Below are 15,554 nucleotides of genomic sequence, written 5' to 3'. Positions count from 1 at the left end.
TCCACTCGTGTGTATTTTGGATGCCATGTCAGCGTCGTGTCCAATAACTTAATCCACATAATTTAGCATTACGGTTGTGACTCATAATTATTATCCTTGTTATTACATATATATTTTTTTCTCCGAGTTCATTTAATTGGTGTGGTTTAATGTGCATCAGCTGCGCTACATCTATGACCATCACCTGCGCACGAACTTTGAGGACGCAGACGTCTTCCCTTTCCTCCCATGGAATTTATTCGTGTATGGAGTGAAAGAAGGATTTTAATGGATGGGTGCCCCCACACGGCAGCTGTCTCCAGCTCTCTTCCATCGCCAGCCCATTCCCTTTCTCCTCCTCATCCTCCTTTCTCACTCTCACCCTCACTCGCTCTCCACTGTTTTCTACCTTCCCGTCTGTCTCTCCCCCTCTATATATACACGCCCTCTTGACTTCTCTCTGCCACCGCCATCCTGAGCTCCATAAACCCTCCAACATGATCTGCAACCTCTCCTTCCTCCTCCTCCTCCTCCCCACTCTTCTTCTTGCTGCGTCACCTTTTCCTCATGGCGGCAAGGACAAAGCTGATCTGCAGGTGGCAAGGATGAGCAGCAAGCCGGGAGAGGACTCCGGCGGGCTGCTCTCGTCGTCCAAGCGCTACGAAGGGTCGTCGGACCTCGTCCACCTGCGGTACCACATGGGCCCCGTCCTCTCCTCCCCCATCAACCTCTACCTCATTTGGTACGGCCCCTGGCCGGCCGCCCTGCAAGCCCCCCTTCGCGACTTCCTGCTCTCCCTCTCCGACCCCGCCCCGCCGCCGCCCTCCGCCGCGCAGTGGTGGTCGACCGTCGCCCTCTACTCCGACCAGACCGGGGCCAACGTCTCCCGTCGCGTCGCCGTCGCGGCCGAGGCGCACCTCCCGGGTCTTCCCCGCGGCGCCTCCCTCTCCCGCCTTGACGTGCAGCTCGTCATCGCCGACGCCCTCGCCGCCGGTTCCCTCCCCGTCGACCACGGTCGCGGCGCTTACCTCGTCCTCACCGCCCCCGGGGTCACCGTCCAGGATTTCTGCCGCGCCGCCTGTGGCTTCCACTACTTCACCTTCCCCTCCCTGGTCGGTCACACGCTCCCCTACGCCTGGGTCGGCCACAGCGGCGTGCAGTGTCCCGACTTGTGCGCCTACCCCTTCGCCGTCCCCACCTACATGACCGGCGTCGGGGCCATGCGCCCCCCCAACGGCGACGTTGGCGTCGACGGCATGGTCAGCGTGCTCGCGCACGAGCTAGCGGAGCTCGCCACCAACCCCCTGATCAACGCTTGGTACGCCGGGGAGGACCCGACGGCCCCGACCGAGATCGCCGACCTCTGCGAGGGGGTCTATGGCAGCGGAGGCGGCGGGGGATACACCGGGCAGGTGAGCAAGGACGAGCTGGGAAGAAGCTTCAACCTCAATGGGAGAAACGGGAGGAGGTTCTTGGTGCAGTGGGTGTGGAGTCCCGTCGTCAAGGCTTGCAGAGGACCCAATGCCCTGGATTAGTAGTAGAACATGTTTCACCACTAGATCTCCATCACCTTTAGATCTGGAACCGGACGGCGGAATTGGATTCCCTCCCACTCTACATACATATTTTTTGGATTCCCCGAGGACTCTCTATCTCAGTTGCATGTCCATATAAGTAAGCTCTATAAATAAAACCATACGCTACTGTGAGTTTGCATCGCAAGAGATTCCTCGTGGCTCTGCTTGCAGAAGCTGTCCTGCACTCCATCCATCAGTCGATGACCAGCGAGTGGATCAACAGGCTGTTCCTGCGTTCATATGCTGCCAACTACCAAGCTGCAATGGTGGGGAAATGTGGCTGCCTCCTCTGTTGCTCACTCGATACGGAGTCCACATTGAGCTGGCTGGATACACTTTTTGCTCGCTGTCTACTTTCTGCTGGAGCTGGAAAGCATAAAGAAGCCTCCAATTATATAAATGATGTATAGAATCGATGCATCTCTTTATATATAACTCAGTTTTGTTCTTGAATTGAAGCAGGGATTCATGCTCGAGTAAGCTGATCCCTCTGACACCGGAAGACAACCTTCTAGTTGGTCACCTTGACAGCCTGGAGGCCTCAATGTGTGATTGTTTTCTACCCTAACATGTGAAGGTTGACTAAGGAAACATATAATTGAGGTTTTCTTGTGGGAGCTTGTGATGCATTGGATCCTTTGGCTTCATCCATGGTCTCTAGTCTTGGATCATAACTTCTTTAACTTGACACTGTGGTAGAAACCTATGACAACCATATTATGATTTGATATCTTGTATTACAATAACAAATGTAAATGGGCCCTGTCAGCATTGGTTTATTGTTGATTTTTTGTCTTATTTTCTAAGAACTTAAGATGAGGTAATAAATAATACAACATAGTTAAAATGTTCCAAACATAGGAAGATGATGGAAGGAGGAGACTTGAGTTTCAGTGTTCCACAGAATTTATGGGACAACAAAGTCAGGTTCATGAAGTGAACAACAAAGACAGACTCCCAGTTGCTTCAACTGAATCAGCTGCAGATAAATATGTGAAGAAGATGATGCTTGTATGAGGCAGGCAATCTTTAGCAGTCTCAAGCTGAGGGATTTACACCTGTTGGTGTAAACAACCTTAAGCCGTGGCCTCGGGGTCGACGCGGTTGATTCGGGTCCGAATGAGCGAGGGTTTTGCTCGGCGTCCTTCTGGTTGCCGAGGCAATCGATCGTGCTGATCGGGTCGCGCCGGAGCTCGTTGGACTTCTCCGGGGGATGGAGATTCCTCGTCGGGGTGTTCATGGGGAAGCAGCTCCGTCTTCGTACCTGCACATAGGTCGGGTCGGTGGCTCGGCCCGATCCCTCCGACGATCAAGTTAGATGATGTGAAGAGGTATTTTTTGTATGTCTTTTTCTCCCCCATTTACCGTTCAGGACGTGAGTGTATTTATAGGAAAACTTACTGTTTCCTGATGTGCCCGCTTGCAGGGGGCAGGCTGGTAGCGTCTGACGCAAGTGTTGGTGTGGCGTGAACGATCGAGCCCGAGCAGGATGTTTAATGTGCTTCGGTCGATGTTCCGGTCCGTTTGACCAGATGGTGTCGGGTCGATCGAGGTGTGAGGCGTTATCTGAGGCAGCTGACGTCAGCCCGAGTCTTGTCGCCATTATTATTCTCATCAACACCTTTGTTCAGTTTAAGCCTGACCGACTAATATCACAAAACAAAGCTGGCAAGGGTGTGATCATCTTGCAGGAGCAAGCTAAAATTTCCTGCAGCAAGACAAAACAGGACTTCACCCTGTTTTTTGCTCCAGCTTGTGTAATAGCCATGTGTTCGTGCAAATATTCTGCGTCTAGCACTTGTCTGGATCATGATCATAAACATCTGATGGTTCTTGGATGTCGTGTATAACTTTTCATGTTAAATAGCTAGATCTAGGTTGATTTGTTAATGGAAAAGGATTGAATGATGGTGACGATGGTGTGCTAATTAGTAAAGATTCTGGAAATAGTTCATGTGCATCGATCAACTACATAAAAAGAATCCATTAGTTTAATTTGTGGAACTATCTGTTCGTCTAAGCAGTGCATCGAAGAACAAGAAAAAGGATGTGGAAAGATAAAATGGAAAAAGCGGATTGATGGACGATGGAAACAAGAAGGCAAGTATGCATGCGGAGCTTAAATAGCACTCCATCCGTCGCTGAAGCCTCCCGGCCGTGACCTGTGGTTTACGTTGTCGAAGTACCGCGGCACCTGCAATTTGGGGCTCTCCGACGCCGCCATCACCTCCATGAAGCCCCCAACGTCGTCGCCCAGGTGCTGCTGGATCACCAGCACCGACACCTGCGCCCCGAAGTCGGCAGACACGAGCATGTCCCCGATCGCCCCGAGCTCCGGGTACTCGCTCCACTCAGTCAGCCCCGCTAGCAGCGGCGAAGACTCCCTCCCTTGACCTCTCCCCACCACGTACATGCTGTGGATGCTGTTCATCGCGCGTATTGCTGCCACCGCCTCCGAGGCGTTGTTGACGACCTTCTCGGTGTACATGACCGACTCGTCGCTCACGTACCTGAGGCGGAACTCGTTCACGCACTCGTCGTCCAGCTGCCGCTGCATGCTGTCGTCCTCCACCACCGTCATGGCGGCGTGCTCGCCAGACGCACACGAGAGAGAGGGGCTGGGCGGCACCGGGGCCTCCTCGCCGGGAAGGAAGCGGACTACGGTGAGGTTGACGATCGGGTGCTCCGCCATTCGCCACGAGTAGGCGAGCGCCTCGCGGTCGTCGGGCCCGCCGAAGAAGAGGACCGCAACGTGGTGCTCCACGAACTGGCTGACTGAGAACCGCCCGCCACCGCTGAGCCCGCGGTCGACGAGGATGCCCACCGAGCAGGGCGCGTTGGCCAGGACGCTCCGGTTGACGCTGCGAATAGACGGGTTGATGTCCTCGAAATCGCCGGCCACCGACAGCTGCTTGTGGAAGGGGAGGATGATGAGGGTGGAGTGACGCTCCTCGGCGATGTTGAAGACGTCCTCGTGCATGGTGGAGTAAGGGGAGATGGCGGTGACCGGCTGGACGGAGACGCCGCCGGCGTGCTGCTCGTAGCTCTCGAAGGTCGCGATGATTTGCTCTGACTGCATGGCACCGCCGGATGGGTTGCTAACGACCTGCCTCTGGCCTTTGCTTTTGCCGATCTCGTGGACGATGAGCATGGCCGAGGCGCGGCCTGTGGGCTCCAAGAGGTGGAGGGCGTAGACGAAGATGGGGGAGCGCTTGGTGGGGTTGGACATCTGCAGAAGGCTGATGACGGAGGGGACGTTGCGGGCGTTGTAGACGCACGCCACCATCCGCAGCTCCATGTCCGGCCGGCACCGCTGCAGGTTCCGCCTCTTGTGGGCGACACGGATCCGCGACGTCTTGTTCAGGATCGCCACAGATGGGGTTACGGCCGCCATCGTGAAGATCGATCCAAGAATCAACACGGTGTACATTCGCACGTCGAAGATCTGCAAGCATCACCAACCAGCCCATTCGATGGATGAGCGAAGAGCAAATAATCGCTAACAAACGCCGCCATCAGTACCTGTTTATGTTTGCCGATGTTGAGGATGATCATATCGATGGGGCCCTTGGTGTTCATGAGGAGTCCAAGGGACAAGCTCTCGGGAGCAGTCATGGAATTGTACTGAGAGATGGCCATGCTGCTGCCCAGCTTCACGAGGAAGGAGAGCACTATAATCATCGACAGCGTGGAGATGACCGCCGCTCCCTTCTTGTCTTCGGTATTGAGGAGGGACAGGTCGGCCTTGAAGCCGCAGGTGGCCAAGAAGATAGGCATCAGCAGGCCGATCACGAACTCCTCCAGCCTGTTCCTTAACCCGATGGTGAGCGGTCCACGTGGTACCACCAGCCCATAGACGAAGGCGCCGTAGACGGCGTGGAATCCGATCATGTCTGTAATAATCCCGACCGCCAGCACACCGGTGGCTATGACGCTGATATAGACGTCGTCGACGGGCTCGCCCTCCGGCGTCCGCCTCAGAATCCAGCACATGGTCGGCCGGATCACCAGCCAGCAGGCCGCCGTGAAGGCGATGCCCGAAACCGAGATCCACAGGAACGCGAATTTCGTAGGTGCAATGTCTCGGTTGGATCCGGCGGAGACGGGGAGAACGACGGTGGCGGCTAGTAAGACCCAGGCCATCAGGTCGGAGAGGATGGCAGAGGGCATGACGAGCTGGCCGAGTTCGCTGTTCAGGATCTTGAGCTCTGCTAGGACACGGACGAGAACCGTGAATGACGTGACGGTCGTCGCACTTCCGATGAAAACGACCTGACTCAAGTAGTTCACGTGCCCCGGGGGCTGCAGGTTCATCACGTTGGCTGCCAAGAGGGTAACGATGAAGGGAAGCGCCATGTTGGCCGCCGCAATTGCTATCACCTTCTCCCTCCAACTCTCAAATATTTGCAAGTCGAATTCCATGCCGACCATGAAGAGATAGTAGAGCAGGCCGATCAACCCCATGGTCTCGAGCAGGCGGTGACTCGCCGCCGGATACACTATTTCACCCAACGAAACCGGTATGCCCGCCTCGTGTATCACGATCTTCCCTAGTACCGATGGCCCGAGGACGATGCCAGTCTGCCAACGATGCCAGAAAAAAGGAAGTCAAAAGCTAAGCTACGAAAGGACTAGGTCGTGATATAGCATTCCTCCATCACATGGCGGCATTGCATGGGTAGAAGAAGAGAATCCGAGATCATAGAGGGAAGAGGCTACCAGAATCTCGGCGACGACTCTGGGTTGGCGGAGGGGTTTGAGGAGGAAGGCCAAGCCGCGGGAGACTATCACCGCCAGGACCATCTGCCAGAGCAGGACAGGAATGGCGAACTTGTGCAAGGGCCTCTCATTCCAGACACCGCCGCTGGATATACTGTCCAACTTGTAGCAGTAGAGGATGGGCTCCGTCGTATTGCCCTGATCGGCCATCTTCTCAATGAAAGAGAAGACAAGAAGCTCTCTTCGTCCTCCCAACGAATCGATGCTTGGGATTGGAAGAGAGGCCCAGGGCTTCTTAAAGGGAAGCTGGAAAGACGATCAAGTTTCTGTTGTTTGAGCATCTGTCCTCGAAATGGCGGTTAGGTCAAGATGTTTGTCGCCGTTTGGTCGGGCTGGTGTTCTGTCTTCCGCCATTTCCTGAGACTTGCGAAGCTGCCGCGCTCTAAATGGGGGGCGTTACAGTTGTCAACTTCAGACCGCAGGCAACGGAAAAACGTAACCAATATTACCATTCAACCCAGCCAACCCACTAAATTTGGTTTCCCTTTTGCATGCAACTGTGACCACCAGGTCAACGCTGGTCCGGCCGGCGCCCCGCTCGTGCACTCTCGTCGCCCGCATGGCGTCTCCACGTGCTTCCACCGGCGGTGGGTCCTGCCGCCAGCTTGACGAAGCTTCACCATCATTCTCTCACATAAATCTATAATTTTTTTTATATTTTTTTATTCTATTTCGAAATCCTAATTTTTTTTGGATACTAAAAAAACCTATAAAAGCATCAAAAGTATTTCTTTTATATTATTTTCTCTCGTTAAAATTTATAGATATATTTGATATTCATAAAAAATAAATATTTATTATTATTATTATTATTATTATTATTATTATTATTATTATTTATGAGAACTGTATTAAAAAAATATTTCACTAAAATATTAATTTCAGAAATTTAAAAATACTTACTCAATCCCAACATTAACTTAAGCTTCTGTCATTCCTCCTGCCACCCAAATTCTATACACACATAAGTAGGTGAATAAATATCAATATATATAATATAATTTATTTAGAGTAAATTAAATATCATATCAATTTTTAAATATTAAGAAAATCTAATCGAAGATATAAGCATTAAAATTAGTCTACATCTTCTAAAGCATCTCTCGCTATAGTGTTTGAAGTTCCACTGCCTATCTATTATTCGAAAGTACACGTCTCAGATATCCGATATACATGAGTGTAATAAGTGATATTTATCATTCAAAAAATTACTTGAAATTTGAAATAAACTTTGCCTTTAGCCTCTCACACCATATTCTCATATTTTATAGTAGAAGGTGAACAATAAAAGACTGTTGTGGTGTGTATAAGCAACACATAAATGGATTCTATAAGATTTTAATATTATTATTTTTATATATCATGTGACATGGGAATTAATAATATGCATAAAAATTGGGAGCCTACTGCCGACGTGTTCTATTCACCGTGCTGTCCAGGCCAGTAGGGACTGGCCATCTCAGCTCGGTCCTGGGTCCCGCCTGGGGTCTCACGTGCTTGCGCTCCTCTACACGTGCGATGCCGCGCTCCCACGATGTCGCCAAATTGGATGCCCAAACAAAAGAGTAATTATATATATTCCGCACCCAAGAAAACATCCACCCACCTCTCACCGTCTCGAGAGGGCCAAGAGAGGAAGGGAGAGGCCAAAATGGGCAACAGCAGCAGAGCTGCTGTAGACGCGTCGAAGCGCAAGAGGAGGAAGAAGGGCCGCCCCTCCCTCCTCGATCTCCAGAAGCGCAGCCTGCGCCTCCAGAACCAGCAGCAGAATAACCTCAGCCCTAACCCTAATCCCTCCCCCAAATTCCCCCAATCCAACACTCCCTCAGCCTCCCGCCGAGTCACCCGTCGAAACCCAAACCCTTCGCCGGACGACCCCCCGCGGCCCCCGCCCGAGGCGGGGCGGGACGAGGAAGAGGACGAAGAGGAGGAGGAGGACGGCGGCTCGGGCGGTAAGCGCAGGGAGAAGAAGCTCAAGCTCGTCCTCCGCCTCCCCTCCCGCTCCGCTGGCTCCGGTTCCGAGTCCGACGGCGCGGCCAACGCCGACCCTAAACGGAGGAAGATCGGCCACGAAAATCGCGTCAAAAAGGTTCTGATTTGATCCCTTCTGACCGAGTAGTCGGCAGTGCGGCGGTTGTCTCAACTGTGGGACGCGGAGATCCGAGGACGGAGTGGAGAGTGGAGTGTGGCGTGGAATGAAGTTGACTTCTGGGATTTGGATTTCTGGATTTCAGGGACTTTTTTTCCTACCTAAATAAAAAAGGGGATTTCGGGAGTTTCGTACGGTTTCGGCCACGGATCGGGAATCTTAGCGTGGTTGTCGCGTGGATTTGCTTCTCGGGTTCCGTTCTTTTTGATCTCTTTTCCTTGGTGGATTTCCAGGGCGAGATAGGGTCGAGTTTTGACTAAGTCAACTCTCCAATCATTTTTGGGAAACCAAAGCACCTGCTTTGTGGAAGAAATTTCGTACATATACACCTCTTTTCGTTACCTTGATTACGTTAAAGTTTCGATTTTCTCGAAAGAAATCTGACCGCTGCGTTGAAAAGAGTTTTTTTGTCTTCTTCCTACTCTCTCTTCTCTTTTCTGTTTGGATCAGCCTTGTTATTTGTCCCCAGTAATTTTTGGATGATCTGTTCACTGGCCTGCGATCGTCCCCTAATTTCTTGCTTACTGCTTTTGGGGGTTTGTTTGAAGAAATTACGTTTATATATTTTGTTCTTTTTTCTGTGTTCAGGCTGAGCGTAACAATTCTCCGAAAGCGACGGGCTTGGTTCCAGGTTGGTGTTCATGCATTTATTCCAAACGAAAGCGGGATGAGATCTATAGTGGATAGTGAGAAACGTCTAATTTGTTTGTTTTACAACAGGGGAGCTACCAGATTTGGGGCCCACGACACCTCTGCCAGACAAAAAGTTGTTGGCGTTCATCCTTGATAGGCTCCAGAAGTGCGTCCTGCGTTTTCCTCGGAATTTTAATTGTGGTCTCCTTTTTGTAACTCTTGTGATGCTTTGCTCTGAACATTTATTTTCATTGTAATTTGCTTTATCTCCAGGAAAGATACCTATGGTGTCTTCTCCGAGCCGGTGGATCCAGAAGAGGTGTGTTTTTAAAGTATTAAAGAAGTGTTTACTTCTTTTCTTGTATTTTCAGCGTTAAATTCATCATAGACCCGAAGAATACTCAGGCCTAATATCTGTGTATGATGTTGTTTAGCTTCCTGACTATCATGAAGTCATAGAGCATCCAATGGATTTTGGAACTGTGCGGAACAAGTTGCTTACCGGAGCATATTTTAATCTGGAACAGTTTGAGGTTTGTGAAGTTCTGCAGTTATGTAGAGAAGTTTGTAGAGAAGTTTAACAACTTTATCCTTAGAGTTGGATACACATTTCTTCTGTTTATCTAGTGTGTCAAGGTGTATTCTAGTTATTAACTGGTTCTCTTTTATTCTACTGGTATATGTCATAAAACTTTCATTTTTCTCTTTTGGCTCTGCTAATTATGAAAAGGAAGCATCACTATTAAGTTCCTTGCAAAACTTGGTTGGAACTTGTAGATTGTTATCTGGTGGAAAATAGAAGATTAGTTGACTGTTACTATGATATGTCCCTATTGGACCCTGTTTATGCTAATTTGATAAAGGAGAAAGATATTAAAGCCTCCCTAGATGAGGAAGAGGAAGTAGTCTGGTTAGGATGATAATCCATCGGTGGTTGTCTCAGACTGTTGCATAACTGTCAAATAACTAAATCGAATTTATTTCTAGATGAGATAAAGGCGACATCTCAGTTGTAAATTTTGAAGCTGTTGCTGGCAAGTCTTGTCTCTAAATTGAATTTATTTCTAGATGAGATAAAGGTGAATTCTCAGTTGTAAATTTTGAATCTGTTGCTGGCAAGTCTTGTCTAATCATTAGTAGATTATTGTAAGTTGCATTGCGCAAATCTAAAATACAAGGAAGCTTCCTATACACATTTTTTGGTTATACTAGCACAATTTAAACCTATTTTCCCTAATAAAGCAAAAAATCAAAGTTAAGTTGTTGTTAGAGTTATACATTCCGATCAGATTCTGACTCTAAATGAATTAGGCTTTCAACTGTTCAACATGACTTTTGATCTGGAGAGATTTTTCTGACCATAAAAGGATCATTGTGATCATAACTCTGAAAAGCTATAACCTTCAGAGAAATTCCAATTTATTTTAGATACTACTTATTTTGACCAATGGTTATATGAATTAGTCTTTCAACTGTTCAACATCACTTTTTGATCTTGAAGAGATTTTTCCGACCTTAAAAGGATCATTGTGATCATAACTCTGAGAACTTCAGAGAAATTCCAACTTATTTTAGATACTACCTATTTTGAACAATGGTTATAAGTATCATAGTAATCTGACCATACCAATTATATAACACCCATCTCACCATGGTATGCTGGTGTATTGCCCATTTCAAGGGATCAAACAATTGTTTAGTTATAGTAGTCCAATTTTGTAGCTCAGTACTCCAATCTAGTTATTGATCTATGCATGGTTTGTTTTGTATATATATTGGTGAGTTTATATAAGTTGTCTTTTCTTATCGGTGTAAGATTTCCGGCATGTATTATGATTAATGTATTTGGGTATCATCTGTGGAAAGCCATTTGTTCTTATCTGAAGTTAGAATACCAAGTTATTAATTATTTGTGCATAGTCTAAATATCTACTATGAATTTTGTATGGTAACACACTTTGTGGCAAGATGGAGTCATAAGCATTTCAATTGCCAGCAAACTGACAAAAATGTTCTCTTTATATTTATAAAATGGATTTCTACATAAAAAATCTAATTTGCATTTTCTATTTGCACACTCCAATCTTCTTCTGGTTTCTAAGTTTTTTAGATATTTATTTTTATGTGGAGTTGGGGGCAAATTATTGTTTGTGGATTTCTTGATGCAGAAAATTCTAGCATCCCTCAATCAAGAGTTTCTTAATGACCGTATGTGACCATGTACATTATCTGTTTCTGATTAGTATTTTCTGCAAGATTGTGTGCACAAACTAATGTGTATAGCATGTTCTCTATAATGTTAGTTGCAGCCACCAAGATTCTGGTAGTGCTAGAATATTCATACTGATTTTTGGTAGTCGCTTGAACCATGTCAAGTATTAAGTACTTGACTTTCTTTCTTCAAAGTTTGATCTAGTTTTTATGTATCATATGGAAGGATTTGGAATTAGAATTTGATTTGCTGAAAAGCTTTTCTGAAAATGTTTGTGCTTTATTGGATCTCCATCCTAAGCAATTTCTCAATGGAACATCGAGCTAAGCTTTGGCCAATTTAAGTCTTACATTATTGCTCTTCCCTGCTTAGCAAAGCAAGAACTATATACGTGGTATGTCATCATTTATATTGCTTTTTCTTCAAAGGGAAATATAGTTTGCTCACATATAGAGCTGTTTTCGCTCAATGCACTTGTGATTTGAGTTGTGGAACTTTACCTTCTTGTCAAGACAATCACTGAAGTAGGTTACCCTTTCCTTCACTCACCTGTAGCCTTGAGGGCCTAAATGCCTTCCGTTTTGAAATGAGTCAAAAATAAGGGGCATGAGGGTATTTCTAGTTTTCTACATTGAGGCCGATAGACCAATTGAAGACTGACGAAGAAGCACCCCGATTACGTTTAGTTCTATCAGTTTCAGTTTTTGCGATTGTCCTCATGATTGGTCTTTCATCATAGTGCCATATGACTCTATTGTGATTATTTTTGCTGGGACAGGAAGAATTTGCCAGCATGTGCTCATACCATATAAATGAAGAAGTATTACAACACCATGATTTGCCAAAATCTTTGCATCAAACATGAAAAGGATGAGAGGAAGAAAGAAATGCATCACAGAAAGACTTTTTGTCACCTACATAGCTCCAGTGGCAGATGAACGCTGCCTTTACCCATTATCCCGACCTTCAGCAAGGTAGTGATGGTCGAGGCAACATGCTCAATGACAATCTCACTAGTGGATGAAGTGTCATGACAAATGAGTTACACAGAGGTGGAAATGAAAGAATGATCTTCTCTTTTATAACTTCCAAGAATTTACGTAGAGCTTTTGCATAACTCAAAGGAAACCCTTCTTTATCTTCAAGAAAGATGTATGATAACACCTTCAGGACTTTCATTCAATTAAAGAACTATGTTATGTTCAATAATTTGGCTTTTGTTTCCCACTTAATGAAAATACCTAAATAATCTCAAACATGTCATGTAACTCAAATTTTTTTTCGACCTTCCTGAGTGCTTAACATACATGTTCTGGTATAACTTGCAGAATGATGTCTTCTTAATTAGCTCAAATGCTATGCGTTATAATGCACCGGATACTATCTACTTTAGACAGGTAAAAATCATTTTTAAGAGTGTACTTTTTCTGTTAGAATAGGTCAGAACCTGTCAGTAGTTGGGTTTCCATCTAAAGTTATCTAAAGAAGCAATTTGTCTGCACAGGCACGGTCTATTCATGAGCTTGCTAAAAAGAATTTTGAGAACTTAAGGCAAGAAGGCAACGATAATGAACCAGAACCAAAAACAGTGGTAAGGAGAGGTAGACCACCAAATAAGCACAAAAAGGTTGGACGGCCTCCTGCTGATCGTGCTGCATCAGACTTTTCAACTGATGTAACACTTGCTAATGCTGGGGACACTAATCACCTGTCTAATTTAGCACATGACTCCTTGAGAAAAGGATCCTCAGGGGAAAAGTCTGGTGTTGCCAATGCATCCAATAGGGCTTCGTATGGTCTACGCTGCACTGATACATGTGGTTGGATTTCTGAGCAGAAAGCAGATAGAGATGAAGAATATTCAGGTTTGTGATAGAGAATGTTTTCTAGTTAACTGTTTTCTTAAGAATTGTAATTGCTTCATCTAATACAAATAGCCATTTTCATTTCTGAAAAGAATCATGTGACAAGTATGTACCTGGCATTTTCATATTTGCAGGGTCTGCACCAAAAGGAAATCACACAAAGTATGGCAAGAAACTCACTGTTGTAGATGAGAACCGTCGTAATACTTATAAACAATCCCTTGCATCAACCTATACACATGAGACACCGATATTTACTATCATCAATGGGGAGAAGAAGCAACTTATGCCAGTTAAGTATTATGGTGAATCATTCAATTTCATTTCATTTATATATTTTCTTCATTAAAAATTATAGTCAAGTTAGTATATCTGCTATATCTATTTTAGTATGGTTTGCTCGATATAAGTGTGATGTGATTCAAAATTTAGCCAGTTTGTTTTCATTTGCACGTAAGTTGGTCTTTTTGAATTGTTTGAAATAGTTTATGTTATCTTTTGTGACCACTTGCTGATGTTGCTTAATTTTTTAACCAGTTTATTTATGTCTATTGTATATGACACTTTAAAACTTATTAACGATGTTCACATTATGGGATCAGGTTGGTCTTCATTTGGAATATGCATATGCAAGAAGTTTGGCTCGCTTTGCTGCAAAGCTCGGTCCTATTGGTTGGCTCCTCACTGCCCCAAAGATTCAAAGGGTATTGCCTCCTGGTACCAAATTTGGCCCTGGATGGGTTGCAGATGGTGAAGCTCCACAACATTCTCAGCCACTTGTACCATCTATATCTCCTCCGCATCCCTTAGCAAAATCCTGTGCTTCATCTACAATTGATAAACACTCTCATGGACAGGAAATGCCCCACAATGATGTCATTGTCAAGGAAGGCCACATCAACAGAACCACAGTTCCTGCTTCCACTTTGGCTGTTTCTAGTAATGTCTCCAGTTTTCCAGAGGATCCCTCGCTCAGCAGAGTTCCCAGTCATGAGAATGGCTCAAGTACCTTGATTAATGGTGGTGTGGATGGTGATGCAATACGGCCCAAGGTTCCCTTTCAACACCATCAAATCCCAGGGATGCATCCGACCATTGATGGTCTCAGTGGTTCATTTAATTCTAATATGGTTTCTCAACTTGGTAATATGATCAGACCAGCTGGTATGCTATATGGTCCCTTTGGTTCAGATGCACAGATGTCACATGCTCGAGCACTTGACATGGTCTCAAGAGCCAATAACAACTACATACACCAGACCGCAGAAAGGCCAACAGTGGTGGACAATTCAAGTACGAAAAATTCGGGTAAGCCCTTGAAAGAAGCTGGTAATGATTCAAAGGGTCCATGGCAGTCTACCACACTGCAACGGAAATCAGATTCTGCTCCCCCTGATCTGAATGTTGGATTCCAGTCACCAGGGTCACCAGCTTCAGATATGGTGGTTGGCTCACAACAACCTGATTTAGCCTTGCAGCTTTGAAGGTAGTATAATTGATTCTTCAGTTCAGTTGACATGGGAAGGATTAATATTGTGGAGTTGCACCCTCCAATGAGAGGTAAAGAGACACAGCTGACTTGTGATGGAGCTATTCATTTTGCAAGGTTGGACTGTACAGATTAATTAATGTACTAAAGTTAAAAATGAATCTCTGTATGCAGCAGCTAAAATCCCATTTGTAACATTTAAATCATTGGCCTGGCAGTGGGAAGTTTTTGCTTCTGCCGATGGGCTAATTACAATCATTGTGGGGTCTTCTCCTGTGAACCAACTGATCGACAGGGTTTGGGACCATGTGGAACTTTGCTGCCAAAGAATAGATTATTTGTACCTGAAGTTTGTGTTCTTGCTCTGCATCTTCTAATCCAACTCTGATATAGATCTCACTTGAAATACTTGAACTTGGTATTCTTGCGTGACTGGTGATTGGTAGTTTTTCCAAATGGTGAATGAAACTAAGACATGTCTTTTACTACCCCAAGGTCTTCAAGCTGTTCTGATGCAATATTCATGTGAAGATATGAGGGTTATCTTATTTGTGTGTATCAATCACTGAAATAACAAGAGTTCAAAAAAAAGGAAGAAATCTCAGCCTGAGAAGTAGAAAGTGTGAGAAAATAATATGATTTCTGCTACATTTAGCAAGAAAAATAATATAACGATTTCGAATATCTCTGTAGATGAAGTGGCAAATGTAGGTGTATGGACAAGTGCTAGTTATGCTTTTCTTCATATATATCTTTGTAAGCATATATATATATTTTTCATTTCTAATATATGATATCTCTAAAATCATATGCTAAAAATTTTATCTCTGTAGGAGGTGGAGGTGATGCTGCCATGGAAATTAGATCTCGC

At 45.8% G+C, this 15,554-nt stretch overlaps 3 protein-coding genes across 4 annotated transcripts; 2 read left to right on the top strand and 1 right to left on the bottom strand.

Annotated features, from left to right (window-relative positions):
• Positions 1-339: 339 nt before the first annotated feature.
• On the top strand, positions 340-2,009 carry LOC135596761 (protein EXORDIUM-like 5). The gene has a single exon (XM_065088881.1). The coding sequence runs from the start codon at positions 477-479 to the stop codon at positions 1,512-1,514; it is 1,038 nt and encodes a 345-aa protein (XP_064944953.1). The 5' UTR covers positions 340-476; the 3' UTR covers positions 1,515-2,009.
• Positions 2,010-3,612: 1,603 nt separating this feature from the next.
• Positions 3,613-6,485, bottom strand: LOC135596367 (cation/H(+) antiporter 15-like). The gene is made up of 3 exons (XM_065088424.1): positions 6,276-6,485; positions 5,079-6,137; positions 3,613-5,001 (listed from the first exon to the last, which is right to left on the bottom strand). Exons 1-3 carry the CDS (start codon positions 6,483-6,485, stop codon positions 3,676-3,678), a joined length of 2,595 nt encoding a protein of 864 aa, XP_064944496.1. The 3' UTR covers positions 3,613-3,675.
• Positions 6,486-7,933: 1,448 nt separating this feature from the next.
• On the top strand, positions 7,934-15,032 carry LOC135596759 (uncharacterized). Of its 2 annotated transcripts, XM_065088880.1 has the most exons (10): positions 7,934-8,424; positions 9,073-9,115; positions 9,205-9,283; positions 9,391-9,436; positions 9,552-9,650; positions 12,658-12,726; positions 12,834-13,194; positions 13,329-13,486; positions 13,797-13,973; positions 14,052-15,032. In XM_065088880.1, the coding sequence occupies exons 1-10, from the start codon at positions 7,987-7,989 to the stop codon at positions 14,676-14,678; spliced, it is 2,097 nt and encodes a 698-aa protein (XP_064944952.1). In that variant the 5' UTR covers positions 7,934-7,986; the 3' UTR covers positions 14,679-15,032. The 2 variants fall into 2 exon arrangements, with proteins under 2 accessions (XP_064944952.1, XP_064944951.1); XM_065088879.1 differs by having other exon boundaries at positions 13,797-15,032.
• Positions 15,033-15,554: the final 522 nt, after the last annotated feature.

Source organism: Musa acuminata, chromosome BXJ1-11 (assembly GCF_036884655.1).
Source record: "Musa acuminata AAA Group cultivar baxijiao chromosome BXJ1-11, Cavendish_Baxijiao_AAA, whole genome shotgun sequence".
Lineage (NCBI taxonomy): Eukaryota > Viridiplantae > Streptophyta > Magnoliopsida > Zingiberales > Musaceae > Musa > Musa acuminata.
Note: the sequence above shows the minus strand (reverse complement) of the source record. Positions and strands in the feature narration are given on the sequence as shown.